This window comes from Eretmochelys imbricata, chromosome 2, assembly GCF_965152235.1.
Source record: "Eretmochelys imbricata isolate rEreImb1 chromosome 2, rEreImb1.hap1, whole genome shotgun sequence".
NCBI lineage: Eukaryota > Metazoa > Chordata > Testudines > Cheloniidae > Eretmochelys > Eretmochelys imbricata.
This window is the reverse complement of record NC_135573.1, coordinates 183210001-183227361: the sequence shown is the minus strand read 5'-3', so window position 1 is coordinate 183227361 and position 17361 is coordinate 183210001. Positions and strand designations below refer to the sequence as shown.

At 40.1% G+C, this 17361-nt stretch overlaps 1 protein-coding gene across 1 annotated transcript in view; it reads left to right on the top strand.

Moving 5' to 3' along the window:
• ITGA9 (integrin subunit alpha 9) overlaps positions 1 to 17361 on the top strand; it is a 291590-nt gene that overhangs the window by 138466 nt on the left and 135763 nt on the right. The window contains exon 16 of the mRNA XM_077809245.1: positions 11538 to 11687. Within this exon, the coding sequence (XP_077665371.1) occupies positions 11538 to 11687 (150 nt within the window). The remainder of the gene's footprint in view (positions 1 to 11537; positions 11688 to 17361) is intronic.

Sequence of the window (17361 nt, the reverse complement as noted above, 5' to 3'; positions counted from 1 at the left end):
TGCCTGTGTCTGCTATTGATGATAGGGTAACTTGATATGTTGCTTCTCTTCTTTGATTGGTTGAGTGCAACTAACACGGAGGGGGGAGTCATGATCATGTCACTGGGCTTTTGATTCTCTCTGGAGATGGGAGAGTAGTTTGTAGAGATAGAAGCCAGGTTGGCTGGTTTAGGCAAACTTGAAGAGATTTTAAACTTTTTTCCTTTTTTGGCCACTTGGGTCAGGCCTTGCCTGAAACATCACTAGTAGATATCACTAGTAGTCTATGCAATGGGCTGGAGACAGATTTAAAATGAATACTCTGAGTGCATTGAAACAAAGTGGGATGTGTAGTCCGCAGCAGGGTTTTCGTGTGCCTAATTTTATAGCTCTGTACCAAAGCTCTGTCCAGAGGTTTTTCATGGTTCTATGTGTGAAGGGTCCAATCCCATACCTTTTAAATCCCATTTAACAGGTTAGCAATGGATCTTTGGCCTAGGGCTTTGAGGTCTTTGGCCTAAGGTTTTCCCCATGGGCACTATATTTGTTGTACAGCAATATTTTCATATATCTAACAAAGTTATTTTTTGAATATACTAGTCTCCAGTTTTTTTATCACTGTTCACTGCAGTCATTGTCACAAACAAATTAATAATTGTGGCATGACTGTAAGCGTACAGTTTCTCTTACTCACTTGTTGTCATGGCTCTGGTCAGTTCTTGTGCTGTGTTTATAAAGTTTCTTGTGTAGAACAATAGTTCGTATATACCCAGGCTATTTTGTTTTCAGTTGATTGGTCTCTAGTTTACTGTCAGCGTTCACCACAGTGACGGGCACACAGTCACTGTGGTGTGAATGTGTGTTCCCAGCCCTAGTTGAGATGGTGTAGCTGGATCCCTATGAGAGCCATTCATCAGGGCTCTGACTTTGTAGTCTGGGGAACATTTTGTCGGATTGTTGCTTTGTTGCATGATGTAGAATTGCTCTATTTTTATCTGCCTTTTACTGGGCATCAGCACACAGTGAACAAGGAAGCAGGATTGATTTTAGACGCTGTGCAAAATCCAAGGGACAGTCCTAATATAAGAACCCCGTTCACAGCTTCACTGTTGCAAAGTGGCACTTTTGCTGGCACACCATGGTGATCTGCTGCAGAGAAATATTCTTCTTGGGCAAATTGACTGGGAAAATCAGGAAGTTGGCTAAGTAGACGTTGGCTACGGACTTGAAATTTGTTATCCATGCACATTTAGTGTGAGCAAACCTTTTCACATCGTGAACATGAAAATTGATTTCTAATCTGCTGAAATGTTCATGAATATTTTTTCCTTACTATTCATTTAGATCTAATAATTCAGAACTTTCAAAAAAATTTCACCTTTTGGGTTTATTTTCTAACCAAAGCTGATTTTCTTGCATATAGTTTGACGGCGGGGGAAGCACAGCCATTTTCGGATGAGAGGAGATTGAATAATAAATTGTAAATATTATTTAAAAAAAAGAGAGAGAAAATATTTCGTCTTTTTGTGGACAGCTGTACCACACAGGTGGGGTTTGAATGTTTATATTTGGCATAGAAATAGCTCTCATGGGCAACTGCAATGGCTTTTAAAACATAAATGGCAGAAAGATCCTTGTACTATCAACCTCTATCTATATATTTTTTAAATTCCATTACCAAAATAAAATAGGATAACAAATATCCCCCATCTCCATTTAATAGTGGAAGAAGAGACGCATGATATCTCTCTCCCCACTCACCTCCATTCCAGAGTTTGTTAGGTTTTTGTACTCCCATTGCTGAATGAAGGAGCAATATTTTTGCATGTAGATCATTTCAGTAGTGGTAATTTCAAAAAATAATCTTTCTTCCTTTTGGTAGCATGCCAATGGGGGATGATAACTCTCTTTATCTCAATTACTTTCATAGAAACAAGCTTCATCAATAAACTCTTTCTTTGCACATGGCTTTCTGTATAAGATTTCTAAGGGTTTTTATTGTCAGCCGCTAAACTGAATTAAAATAGGATTGGTGAAGATGTCATGGTTGCCATCTCTTCACCCATGCATATCCTCTTGTCTTGTAGATTGTTCTCCTGGCTCTTATTCCTGACTCAGAGCTATGTAAAACTTTTTTTTTTCATTCAGCTGTTTTATTTATGACATCGGGATTAAACAGAACCCTTATATTTGCCCTGTACATGTGTTTTCAGTAAAGCAGTATTGATGGGAGGCTTTTTAACACAGCAGTGTTGTAGAGGTCATCAGCTGGGTATTGTCAAGGATCCAGATCTCGGTCTTATTTTAAAGTAAAGCTGTATTCAAAATACTTTTTATGTGCTTTAGTTGTGTTTCCTAGTAGTCTAGATTTTTGCCTTTTTTTCAGATTTCAACCATATCTTTGTCTACCTCAGACTATCTCTGGAACATTTGTAGTATCAGTGTTTGGATAAGTAAACTGCCTCCAAAAATTATGAACTCATGTTTTTCACATGTTGCAAACTGGGAAGATTGATCTTGCTCGGCCCAGGTGGGTTTAATCTACTGAGTTTACCGTATCTCAGTCCAGTGACCTGCTGGATATGTGTCTCTATTTGTAATGACTCATTCAATATACATATAAATATAGGCAGAGAGCAAGACAGAGACCAGGCAGTGTATTAACACTAAAGGTTGCTATGCTATTTTGGAAAACAGTACTGTTTGCATTATACATCCTGATCATGTACCAAATCTGTCATCATACAGAATGACTGAAGAGCCAAGGATGGGAGACTCATTGTTATTGGCTTTGTATAATCAGGACTGTTTCTGTAGATTATATATTTCATCAGTTTTTTGGTAGGAAAGGTAGTTTACAAAGAGATATGTAGTTAGAATATAAATAGCTGTGTAATACAGCATTTGCTATTTATTTTTAAACAACATTAAAGATATACTATATAAAGAGAGATTGGTGGGTCTATAGAGAATCTTTTATTAGCAGTATATTAAATGTGGTAACTTCTCCTGGAAAGGTAAGTATACGTGTTAACACAGGCAGATTCTGATTTAATTGTCTTATCTCAACAGAGGCTTCCGGCCCTAATTAGAATTTGTGAAAGCTTAAGAAAGGTTTAAAATAAATCATTGTACTATGTGTTCGTTCCTGGAGTCTCTTCCTTTATATTTTTCCCAAGTTCAGGCCTGATTTTGACAAGTGCTTATTACCTTTTGGACTCTCATACAGAACCAATGGAACAAAGGATCTGTCTGTGTCCCCATCTCTGCTCTACGTAGGTACGAGAGGGTAAACTGTACAATGAACCTGGCATTGCTACCAAAACCAGCTGGAGCTCTGAAAGGCAGCTTCTCCAGAAAAGACTGAAAAGTTTCAAAACTTCGGGGTCAGGAAATGTGCCCTTTCCTTGCTACCTTATTTATTTTTTTAAAAAAGAAGCAGTCTCTCACCAAGTGGGCTACAAAATGGGAAAAAGGTATGGATGACAAAAAACTTGCTGAAAAGAAATTTGGGCACTGAAGAGACCTGGCATTCAAAGAAATTACAGGTGGGAACAAAGAAATTACAAGTGAGAACATTACAGGTGGGAACATCGAAGCGAGCGGCAACCAGGTTTTAATCACGAAGTCTTCAATAATGAACTGTAAAATAAAAGTCAGAATGAATGCACTACTAGCAAAACATGATAGTCACTAAAACCCAAAATCGACCTGCATTGACGTCAGCAGAGTTACATTTGGGGCATATTTGGCTTACTGAGTTTTCTCCTTATTGATCATGCTTTAAGAACTTTCAGTGATATGCAATCGCCAAGTATTAGGAATGTTTTACATGTTATAACAATAACTAACTCTTCCTCTCTACTGGGAGGGAAGTATGTAATTATTGTAATTATCATCCCCAATTAGCTGATTGGGAATCTGAGGCAAAGGGGTGAAGCGACTTGCCCAAGTTCACGGAGTAAGTCTATATAACGCAGCTAGGATTAGAACTCAGAACTAGAGCCGGTTGAAATTTTTCATCAAAGTGATACTCTGATGAAAAATGCTTTGTTTGCAAAACTGAAAATTTCCTCCCTGGCTGCTTGCCTGGCAGGCTCTAATCAATTTAACTTCTTGCCAGTGAGACTGACAAAAGCTGTCCTGGACTTCTGCCAAGGCAGAGAGCCTTGACACTTTGTCTCCCCAGACAGAGTGCCCAGCATCCCAGCTGTCTGCCTCTCCAGTTCCCAGAGTTGGGGAGGAGGCAGGAAGGCTGAGCGCCTGGGCTCTCTACTCTCCAGCTACCAGAGCTCCTTGGGGCCAGAGAGGGTGAAAGTGACAAGAGCCTTTCTGGTGGGCAGCTGGGAAGCCAAACAATTCTGTTTTGGTTCTTCCAAATCAGATTTTTTTCTTGAAAGCCCTTCCTGTGCATTTTTGCCATTTTGTCCTGTGTTTGGGATGACTGACTCCCCCTCTCCCCTGCTTCCCCCCCCCCCCGCAAGCCTAACATTTTTCACAGGAAAGGATTTCCATTTTCCAGACAGCTCTACTCAGAACTTCTCAACTCTCCATGTACTTTTTCTTCCAAAGTGTGACATGGCCCAGGGCTTATGATGTTACCCTTTGGTTTCAGTTGTATGTGTAATACAAGATTCTTTCAATTTCTCCTTTTTTTTCCAATGATGCCAATACCCACATTTATGAGGATGAGTTGCTTCCCTGATGGAAACATCTGTGTGAAAGAATTCCACATTCTGGGAAGAGAATAGGAAGCATTCTGCTTTTCCAGACTGCAACTCTGAACAGCTTTTGGGGATATGATTCTGATAAGTTCACTTTTCATTTGCTATTTTAAACTTCAGAATTCTTCACAGTATGTATTATGATTAAAGTGCAGCAACAAAGAAATGTTTGTGTACTTTGACTTTGTTAAGCATCACAAGATCCTAAAAGAAAACAGAAGTGACTATTATTGGAACTTTAGGCCTCTTGATTGAATTCAGATGCTATTAATTACACACAAAGTAGCCAAAAGTACACTAAATGTGATTTAGCCTACTATATTAGGCTTTTAAGTTCTGCTTCACCCTTGGAGCGGTATGTCTTTTGTTTCTGCTTGCTATGCCTGTGTCTACTGTACACTATATGAAAAGAACAGCTTACAGTGACAATGAAGACCACATCTTTTCTGGGGAATGTGTGTAAACCTGTGTTACATCTTCCATTTGTTTGAGAGAGGCCTGATTTCAGGTGTCCTCTGCTGGGCATCTAAGTGGCCTCTTGAACCTGAGAGTGGGAGGCACAGCAGTATAGATACCACAAAGCTGGAGCTAGCATCCTAGAATTCCATTTTTCAAAAAGAAAATACTGTAGGGAGAGGGCCAGGGCACCTAGACTGGTGTTACAGACTGACATCAAATAGGTCAGGTGGAAGTGGGAGGGAAAACTGGCTAGTAGATAAAGGAGGTGGCCCAGGAGAGTGGAATGGATAGATTGTGGGGAGCAGAGACTTGTATGTGTGTAAGTATCAAAGTAAAAGCTCCTGGGAGTGAGTGACATGCCAAGGGTTTAAGATGGGGCTTGGCACTGAGTGACATGCCCCTGGTCATACACAGCCATGGGGAGTGTTGCATTCACCAGGGCAACCAAGTTTTTTAACCATTTATTCATTTTATTTAACCAGCTGCTTGAAGGAGGAATAAACATTTATTCTTTTGCTCCACTGAATTTAGTAATTGGAACAGGTTTAGGTCCCAAATGGCTTATCTGGATATAAAGAATTTTGGGGCAGGCTGAATGGTAATGATCATTCATTATAAATTATCATAAATGATCAGATGTAATGTGAGAACATTTAGTGCAATGCTTTATTTTAGAGCTATGCAGTATGATATCATTTTTGCAAATACGAATATGCATATTCATAAAATATTCATTAAAATATGCAATTGCTAGTTTCTTTATATAGAATAATGAAATTGGTGGACTATGGCCTTTATAGTTTGCATTTGGGGAGGAAGTGAATGTAGGCCTTAGTAGTAGCAGTAGTTACATGTGGGTTAATTATGGATTTATGGCTACTGCGGTAGGTGGACATTAACACAATGGCATTGTACATTATACCATGGCCGTTACATTATTTCCTATACTTGTATTGAAAGTATTGTTTTGCATGTTTGAAACGTGTAAAAGTGTCTAGATCCTGGAATAGGTGCTTGTTTAGAAATAAAAGGCAAATAAACATTTCAGAATTGAGTTTTAAAATTAGGCTCTTAAGTCCTTATTTAGGCACCTAAATCAAAAGGGCATTTTTCAGAAGCGGGGAGCAAGCAAAAATTCCAGTGGGATCTACAGGTTTGGGGAAGGTATGAAGGCCACAGGAGGAAATTGGGAGTTGTTGCAGGGAAGGAAATGCAGAAGGAAGAGAGCCTGGAGCATCACAAAAACAGGGAAAGGGGAAAGAAACTTAGAAAGGACTTGAGGAAGGAAGAGAAACAAAAGGCAGAAATAGCAGTGCTCCTAACAGTGAATATATTTTTCCCTCACAGTCATGTTGAAAGTGACTTAATTTTAACAAAATTATTTTTTTATTATATAAGAGTCATATTCTATCCTTGATTGTTGTGGGAGTCCTCTTGTAGATTGGGGGGAGGTATATAATGGTACATTTATACCCCAGCCCACGGGTCATAATTTAAAAATGGAATTTGATGTTCTCCTGCACTCCTGCTGAAGACTTTCACGTTAGGGAGGAGTGGGTCTAACAGAGTGTGGATTAGCTATGACGATTGATTAGTCTCATATACAATCCCCTAATTGTACTGTGGCAGTGAGCTAAAAGAAATTGGAAATATATGCCTTGGCAACTGCTCTTACCATGAATTATCTGATTGTGAGAGTATAAATCCTGTTCTTTAAATAAAACTGTGGCCTGTCCCATGTGGATTTGTCTGGGATGTCGATATATGTGTGCTTTTTGTGGCAGTGACTTTAGTTTTGAGAAGGAAGCGGATGCAATAGAAGGCAGTGTTTCTGCAGAAAGTGGAGTGTGTTCCTTTATTTATGCTGCCTGAGGTGTCAGGCTGTGCATGTGAAAGGCTCAGAAAGAGTAATTCCTTCTAGCCACCACCTGCTGCTGTAGAGAGGGAGTTTTAAAAAATATATTAATGAAATTACAGCTACTGGGGAATGTGTTGAAATCAAAAGTCCTGTGTTCACAGTCACAGTGTGATCATCTAGCTGCACTTGCATTCCAGCTTGTTAGTGACTTTCCCCATACAAATGATGTATTGAAGCCAACAAAAGTTTCAGCTATGAAAATGAGGGAGAGGGGTGGGCGGGTGTGTGTGTGTGTGTGTGTGTGTGTGTGTAATTCACTTGCTTTCTTCTGCTAAACCAGAAAAAATAATGTAGAGATATATGGTAGTGCCAGATTTCAGATCTTATCTCACCATTTTTATATTTCCCTGAGGTAGCTGTTTTGGGAGAGGAAAGAGCAGTCTGCTTTTCGTTAGTATGAGCTTTCAGTAACATAATGTTGTTTTGAAACTACGTAGGCAGCCTTGCTACATTCCTAGATGCTTTGAAAACCCAGGCTCTGCTTCTTTGAAGTCCAAAGTTCTCATCGGTGAGCTAATGCGTACTAGGAATAAATCCATGTGCTCCATACAATATGCTGTAGAACACTGCTTGTCCGCACCCAGTCTAACTGAAACTCCTCTTTATCCAAATATGGGGATTGCCACAGAGGAGGCAGTCAGGCTTGCAGGAAAGAGCAAAAGCTGGGGTTTGGGATTTTTTAATCTGAATTTGCTGTGTGATCTTGGGCAAATCAGTTCACCTCTCTCTTGCCCCATCCACAAATATGGCTAATGATAGTGAGCTAGCTTTGTTTTTAGGGTTTACTAGATTATTTTTGTATAGAGCTTTAAATATTCAGTGCTGTATCAGTAAGCAGAGAAATGAAGAGCTATTAGTAGTAGTGCCAGGACCCCATTGTGCTTGGCACTGTACATACATATAATGAAGAGATTGTCCTTGGCCCCAAAAGTTTACAGTCTAACTGTGGGTATGTCTATACTGCAATCATGGTGTATTATGGAAGGTCACATAGACATACCCGAGCTAGCTTTAATCTAGCTATCTTGGATACAAGTAGCAGTAAAACCACGGTAGTGTTGGCTTCAGCATGGGCTAGCCACATCCATATTTACCCAGGATTCCAGGTGGCTTTGTGTGTGCATGTATGCGTTAAGTATCCTTAACTATAGGACTTGTGATTGCGATTAAGTTTTTAACCGATAAACACTGATAAAACCCCACTGATTTTAAAACAATGAAATTGGTGTTTGTCCAATAAACAACGAAAGTGGTTATTTGTCTATACAGAGCAGTAATGTGGATATGGGGTTGTGATTTCTAAAGCACACTGACATGTTGCGCATTAATTGGTTCATATACACTCGTGTGCACAAAAACACATTCCCTAGTGTGCTTTAATGCAGTGCTGTTTGAAAGAGTACTATGTTAGAGCACACTAAGGAACATTACAAAGAGATTACTCATTGCCACATATACTGTAATACATGCTACAGTATACATTGCTCATTACAGTATAAACAAAGACTGAGCTCCCCCATTTTTTGGACATCTACACACAACTCAGAAATAAACCCTGAAAAATTAAATTAATAAACACCAACAAACAGAAGTCCTAGTTATTTCTGCTGCTGCTGCTGCTTCTCCTAATCCCAGTTACACAGCTGAAGCCCTGTTTATCACTGTGGTTTTGATGTCCACTGAAACTTTTTGGATTTTTTTTATAGGCTGTGATTTGTCAGCAGTGCTTTTCAAGTTGCAAAAATGGCCGTGCCTTTTGATACTTTCTCAGCATAGATGTGTCGTCGTGAAAAATGGTAAAGCCACAGAGCTGCTTGTGGCCCTGATTTTTGTTAACAAATAATTGAAAGTAGAGCTGTAGAAGTGATTAAAAGAGTAACAAAAATGAAGCTGATTTGATTTAAGGGCTTTGGAGCATTTTCCTCGAACCTGTCATCAAAATTTCCAAGTTTCCTTTAGAAATCAGAATCACTTGGGGCTTAATGGGAACCTGGGGTGTGTGCCATGCGTGTATGATTCAAGTGCCAGGAATGAAATGTTCAGCTGTACCAAAGTGAAGGAGCAAAGTGAGATTAAATCCAAGAACAGTAATCTTTCTAATGTACTTGGTCACATTTTTCAAAGCATCATTATGTAGTTATGTCCTAGAAAAATACATGTGGAATCTGAAGAGAGAATTGCTTTCTTGCTGTGTTTTAAATGGAAGTATCCTCTAGGAGATCTTTTTAGTGTCTCTGTAAGAATATGAGTAGAAAGAGCAGAACAGGTGGTGTAATTAATAGCTGGGCAGGATTCACTCTATCAGCTTTAATTAAAGACAAGTGGGTATGTGAAATGTATTTCCCCGGGGCTGTGCTGAGGGAATATCCACACATAATTAATCTAGCTGCTGGAAGTCACAATTTCATCACTGAAAGAAAGCAGAAAGAGACCTCAATGAACAATAAGGGCACACTTCAACATCCACTTAAGTCAACAGAAATATTTCCAGTGACTTCAAAGGGCATTGGATTGGACCCTCAAGGTTCATGTTAATGTTTTGTAGTCATTAAGAACTTGATTTTGCCATATTGTATTAGTAGGGCTGGAAGAAATATAGGTTTTATCCCATTACCTGTGCTGTTAATTGGTGTATGTTTACATAGGTGGTTGGGTACAATTTAGTAAGATTGGTGATTTGGCTGGGAATTTGTGTTTTGCTGTTACAATATGGATTTATTCTGTATAGTCTCCTTTTACTTTCTTAAATGTGTATACAGTGTGCCTGCATGTTCATGCAATATTGTTTTAAGAGATATTATATATGTGGTATTTATTAGAACTCCATTAGCCATGCAGGTTTTGGCAGTCTTATTATTTAACATTTTGTATACAGTATAGCACCATCGGCATTCATGGTGATCTACAGAGAAAGTAAAGGAATGGTCCCTGCCTCAAAGAGCTTACAGCCTCAGTTTAGGTTACTGTAACCTGACTCTGCAGGGGATACTTGTAGGGATTGGTAGTGGACCAACCATTGCAGATCTTATTGGAGGTTTGGATGTACAGTAGAATAGGTTGTATAAATGCCCATCCACCCGGGTCCCTAATGGTTGTGGATATGAACTGATATTTTGTGAGCTTGGCTAGAATCTAAACTCAGAGGTGATTTTTAGGAGGTTTCTGGGTTCCAGTCAAAGGATTTGCAAAGCACTAATGCTTGCCTTGAAACAGATGTTGAATAGGCTACTTGGAATGCTGGGTTAGCGCACTGGCGCTTCACCTCTGGAGAGCTAATCGCGTCACAGAGCTACATCATTTGTCATTATTGGCAGCCCCTATTCAGAAAAGACCTCTTACCACTTGCTCGTCAGGACTGGAAGCTTGGCCTGTCTCTAAGCTTTGCTTACATGTGCTCAAGGGAGTGTATTTATTTCCTCAGTTTCATATGCATCAAATTCATAACTAATATTTTAATTAAACATTCAAGAGAAATATTTGGCTATGAAAATCTGGGATGTTCGCCGTTTCTCTACATACAGATATTCAGAAGTCTGGTTTCCGAAAACTATATTAAATAGTATGGTAAAGAACCTTTAATCCTAGCTTTTCACAGAAAACAGAATTCAGGCTCCGTATGTAGTGTCAAGGGGTGGGGGCGGGAATTTGGTAGCCTTGGTTTAATGCCGAAGGGAAAGCAATCCATATTAAGGCGCTGTCCCCTCCAAACATAAGTAGCGTGGCACAGTTTAATACAACTGGCAAGTCTTTTTTGTAGTAAAGCCAAGAACTCAGTGGTTAAGGAAATTGAATCACCCCCTCTCTCTCTTTCCAGAGGTGGTGTTTCTGCCAGGCTAAGGTCGATTTCAGGGCATTGTGTGAAAGATGAAATTTCCACCACTGCACTTGAGAAGCCTTCACATTTGTAGCCCTGTCTGTCCACTTATTTTCCCAACATGGCCAAAACAAAGTTTTCTCTTTCTGATGGGAGGGGTCAGCATTACAGATGTGCTGCCTCTGCATCTGACAGGTTTTAAATAGAGATGACGCAGACCCAAAGCCCTGGATCTGAAAGCCCCTGAATATCACAAAATGTATGGTTTGTTCCATATGTTTCATTCTTAACGTCAGGTCCTTAGGTTCCACCCAAATGGCCTGATTTATGTATTTTCTTAAGTGCAAATTTTGATTCCATTGAAGTGAGTAGCAAACTTCAGTAGAACAAGGATTTAGCCCATGAAGCCCTATTTCATGGCGCTATAACTGTTTTGATCCTCCACCTAGTTCTGGTAGAATGTATCAATTAATTTTTGGCAATGAAAAGAATGGGTTGCCTGTAGATGCCAGCTACCTTTCCCAGCATCATCTTAATATAAGTTCTGAATGTGCTGTTCTCTTTCTTGCTACTTACCTGTGCACATATGCTTTTACTGAGATGGTCACAGGCAAATAATTCTCTTGTTCATTTCCTTTTACAGAGACGAGTCAAAGATGTGATATCCCCAATTGTGTTTGAAGCAGCATACAGTCTGGGGGAACATGTGATGGGAAAGGAAGAGAAGGAACTACCTGCTCTCAAGCCCATTCTCCGCTGGAAGAAGGGAAAGAAGATAGCTCAGAGAAATCAGGTCAGGCCTTGATGGTTCCCCCCCCCCCAGCGCCCCACTTCTCCATGACTCTGTTCAAAGTAAAGGAGAGAGATGTGTTATCTATTCTGAATTGGCAACAGAATTAAACATATGAAGTGATCGCCAATCTGGAGGTGTTACTGTTGTCAAAGCTTGTCATTTTGCCTAAATCATTCCATTACTTCAATTCAGATTTTAGGTTGTGCTGGGTAAGTGTATGCTGCTGGTTTCAGAGTAACAGCCGTGTTAGTCTGTATTCGCAAAAAGAAAAGGAGTACTTGTGGCACCTTAGAGACTAACCAATTTATTTGAGCATGAGCTTTCGTGAGCTACAGCTCACTTCATCGGATGCATACTGTGGAAACTGCAGAAGACATTATATACACAGAGACCATGAAACAATACCTCCTCCCACCCCACTCTCCTGCTGGTAATAGCTTATCTAAAGTGATCATCAAGTTGGGCCATTTCCAGCACAAATCCAGGTTTTCTCACCCTCCGCCCCCACCCCCCCAAACTCACTCTCCTGCTGGTAATAGCCCATCCAAAGTGACCACTCTCTTTAAAATGTGTATGATAATCAAGGTGGGCCATTTCCAGCACAAATCCAGGTTTTCTCACCCCCCCACCCCCATACACACACAAACTCACTCTCCTGCTGGCAATAGCTCATCCAAAGTGACCACTCTCCCTACAATGTGCATGATAATCAAGGTGGGCCATTTCCAGCATAAATCCAAGTTTAACCAGAACGTCGGTGGGGGGGGGGGTAGGAAAAAACAAGGGGAAATAGGCTACCTTGCATAATGACTTAGCCACTCCCAGTCTCTATTTAAGCCTAAATTAATAGTATCCAATTTGCAAATGAATTCCAATTCAGCAGTTTCTTGCTGGAGTCTGGATTTGAAGTTTTTTTGTTGTAAGATAGCGACCTTCATGTCTGTGATTGCGTGACCAGAGAGATTGAAGTGTTCTCCGACTGTTTTATGAATGTTATAATTCTTGACATCTGATTTGTGTCCATTTATTCTTTTACGTAGAGACTGTCCAGTTTGACCAATGTACATGGCAGAGGGGCATTGCTGGCACATGATTGCATATATCACGTTGGTGGATGTGCAGGTGAACGAGCCTCTGATAGCGTGGCTGATGTTATTAGGCCCTTTGATGGTGTCCCCTGAATAGATATGTGGGCACAGTTGGCAACGGGCTTTGTTGCAAGGATAGGTTCCTGGGTTAGTGGTTCTGTTGTGTGGTATGTGGTTGCTGGTGAGTATTTGCTTCAAGTTGGGGGGCTGTCTGTAGGCAAGGACTGGCCTGTCTTCCAAGATTTGTGAGAGTGTTGGGTCATCCTTCAGGATAGGTTGTAGATCCTTAATAATGTGTTGGAGGGGTTTTAGTTGGGGGCTGAAGGTGACGGCTAGTGGTGTTCTGTTATTTTCTTTGTTAGGCCTGTCCTGTAGTAGGTGACTTCTGGGAACTCTTCTGGCTCTATCAATCTGTTTCTTCACTTCTGCAGGTGGGTATTGTAGTTGTAAGAACGCATTTGCTCCAACCCCTCAGACAGAGACAAACACCTACAAGATCTCTATCAAGCATTCTTACAACTACAATACCCAAATTGGTCAAACTGGACAGTCTCTACGTAAAAGAATAAATGGACCCAAATCAGATGTCAAGAATTATAACATTCACAAACCAGTCGGAGAACACTTCAATCTCTCTGGTCACGCAATCACAGACATGAAGGTCGCTATCTTACAAAAAAACTTCAAATCCAGACTCCAGCGAGAAACTGCTGAATTGGAATTCATTTGCAAATTGGATACTATTAATTTAGGCTTAAATAGAGACTGGGAGTGGCTAAGTCATTATGCAAGGTAGCCTATTTCCCCTTGTTTTTTTTCTACTCCCCCACCCCCGACGTTCTGGTTAAACTTGGATTTATGCTGGAAATGGCCCACCTTGATTATCATGCACATTGTAAGGAGAGTGGTCAGTTTGGATGAGCTATTGCCAGTAGGAGTGTGAGTTTGTGTGTGTGGGGTGGGGGGAGTGTGAGAAAACCTGGATTTGTGCTGGAAATGGCCCACCTTGATTATCATGCACATTGTAGGGAGAGTGGTCGCTTTGGATAAGCTATTACCAGCAGGAGAGTGAGTTTTTGTGTGTGTGTTTTTTTGAAAAAAGGGGGTGGGGGGTGAGCAAACCTGTATTTGTGCTGGAAATGGCCCACCTTGATTTTCATACACATTGTGAGGAGAGTGGTCACTTTGGATAAGCTATTACCAGCAGGAGAGTGAGTTTGTGTGTGTGGTTTTTGGATGGGGGTGGGGGGGTGAGAACCTGGATTTGTGCTGGAAATGGCCCACCTTGATTATCATACACATTTTAAAGAGAGTGGTCACTTTGGATGGGCTATTACCAGCAGGAGAGTGAGTTTGGGGGGGGGCGGAGGGTGAGAAAACCTGGATTTGTGCTGGAAATGGCCCAACTTGATGATCACTTTAGATAAGCTATTACCAGCAGGCGAGTGGGGTGGGAGGAGGTATTGTTTCATGGTCTCTGTGTATATAATGTCTTCTGCAGTTTCCACAGTATGCATCCGATGAAGTGAGCTGTAGCTCACTAAAGCTCATGCTCAAATAAATTGGTTAGTCTCTAAGGTGCCACAAGTACTCCTTTTCTTTTTGTGTATGCTGCTGGAGAGACATTTGTCCATACTAAGGTCTGTCTTTCCTTCTTTCTTTTGCTAGTATCACGGCAGCTCTACCATGTTTTGTAGACCTGCTCTGAGTGACTTTAGGTAACATGGGGGTGAGATTCTTTACACCCCGCCCCCCCCCATTCCAGCCCCTTCATGCTGTGTAAAAGAGATGGAATGGTGAAAAGGGGCTCTAAAAGCCCTGGTTCCTGCCAGGGGAGGATTTTCACCTTTTCACAGGCAGCACAGAAGACCGCTATAAGGCTGCTTTCTGCAAAGCCCCTAACGAGCCCTAGGAGTTGAAGGGTGTGTCTGAAGTGAGGCTGCCAGTGGCAGCCCTGTCAGGAGATTCCAGGGAGGCTGTAATTTAGACACAACTTCAGAGCTGTCTAAGTTATGCCGGGGGATCTTCAGCCCTCAAAGCAGGCAGGGATTGGGAAGGTGCAAAGATCACTTAAAGCTGCTGCATCCTCTCTCCCCTTGGACTGTGCGTTCTGTGCTGCACCTGCTGGAGGAGCAGCACCATATCGCCTCTGTGGTGTAGAGAACACTGGCAGCCACTGTTTGCTCCCCACAATTGTTATCCCTACCCATGCTGCATTGGTTAGACAATGGTGGGACTTCCTTCAGCAAAAGTCACGTGTAGCCATATATTGGTATGGCCCAATCCTTCTCCCATTCAGTGCAAACGGACTTTTTTCATTAGCCTCACTGGGAATAAGAGAAGCTTCTTAGTTTTCAAATACTCTTTCTTTAGAAAGCTAAGATCCTTTAAAAACATCTTCATAGAGTTATACTCTCATGATAAATGGCAGGTAATTCAATGTAAAACACTTGTTTTATCTGGAAGCTTCTCAGCATTCTAGGCATTTAACAATGGATTGTCAGATCTGGTTTTAACCTATTGGAAACTTTATCAAAACTATATATTCAGCAATGCATTGTCATGCATTACGTTTCCTTCTGACTAATAATAATGATGATATGTTTTTGAAGTTTTCATGGTGCTCAAATCTGCAGGCCCCTGAGTTGAAAGACATTGAACTAAAAGTTAGCTAAACTTTGGCATTGAACTAAAAAGGCATTGAACTAAAAGTTAGCTAAAATATTCAAAGATACGTTCTTTGCGACACATAAATGTGTGTTTTGAATTGATCTACCATTTGGCCTTTAGCGCTTGAATTTATGGATATGCAGTATTCAGATAGGTGCATTTTACTTTGAAAAGTTAATTTAAAAAAATTGAATTAACTCCAATGTTGTTTAGAAATATTTTTTGTAAAGAGGCTTTGCATGGCCAATATGTGCATATTGTACTCTTGCAGATATAAAGTGGGAGTTAGTTGCATAGTAGAGAGCTCTTTCACATACAGCGTGGCTGAAAACTGAATGGCTTATTAAGTTACACTTTTTTAAAACCTGCATTTAACATGAGAAGGTCAGGTCTAACCCGGGGGCGCTGGGATGCAGTGTCAGATCAGTATTAAAATAGCTAGATATACAGATTATGAAGCACAGAAAGAAAAAACATTTCAAGAATTTTCCTGACTTGTTTTCTGCTGCAATTTGGATGGGGAAAAAAGAGCTAGTTTAACAGTCCCTTCCCATGTGCCCTCCAGATGTTGAATCTCTTAATTGAGGAAGACAAAGATTTGAAGTTAGGGTGATCTCAGCTGATAAATGGGGCTGTGTTTCAGATCTACTATGTCAGTTTCAGTGATCAAATCCTGCTGAATAGCCTTTAGGAATGGCAGTGTAACTTAAAAAAAATTAACCAAATTAATGAAAGCTTATGCTCAAATAAATTGGTTAGTCTCTAAGGTGCCACTAGTACTCCTTTTCTTTTTGCGAATACAGACTAACACGGCTGCTACTCTGAAACCTTAAAAAAATTGTATCATGTCCCAGTTACAAATGATCTTTGAAAACCAAGTAGGATAATAGTAAGAGTAATATCAAACTAATCTAATGAAAGGACCTACTTTTTCAAAGGAACTTGTGACTTTGGGTTCCTCAACTTTTGAAAGTTGAACTTGAGACACATTAAAGACTCCAATTTTCAGAAGGTGCGTACTCAGCACTTTCTGAAAATCAGGCCCCTTTAACAAGTTGGGCACCCAAAAACTGAAGCATCCAAAGTCACTTTAGAAAATGTAGGCCAATAGGGGGTGTGTGTGTGTGTGTGTGTGTGTGTGTGTGTGTGTGTGTGTAAGTGTAAGTGTAAGTAATATTAGTGCCAATCACTGTGGTAATTAGATACTATATGGACAGTGACCTCTGGTTTTCAAAAATCCTGAATAAAATCATCATGATTCTGTCAACCTAGTCAAAACTGACATTTTCAAATGGAAGATATTACTACTGTCATTTTAAAAAGACATTGTAAATTGCTGTTTTCTAATCAGTACTGATGACTTATTTTTGTGAATAAATGCATAAGTAGAGCTGGACAAATCTTTTTAGACAAAGTGTTTTTCGGCAAAAGATGCAGATTGGGCAGCACTGACAATACATGTTGAGAATTCTTGTCAATTTTGCTGAATTGTTTCAATTCAATCTAAAAATAAATATGCAAAATGTCACAATGAAACATGTTGACGTTTGTTTAAACAAAAGGTTTCATATTTTTCTTTTCAAAATTGCTGTTAAAATTTTTTAAAATTTCATATAAAAATGTGAAATTTAAAATTAAATTTTCATTTTGACTCCAAGTGATTTTTTTTCTGATGTTTTGTTTTACTGAAATTTTTTTAAAAAATTTTCAGTTCCACCTGAAATAATTCAAGTTGCCAGCGAAGTGAAAAATTTATTTGCACTGAGATTGGCAAAAGTAAACAAAGGACTCTGATGTAGTAAGTCAGTGGAGTAGAGGAGATATGATTGGAAGCAGAGAGAGAGAGAGGTTTAAACTTCCATCTTTGAGAAATCTGCTTTGCTTCTGCTAGATCTATTTGGTGCCACAAGTCATTG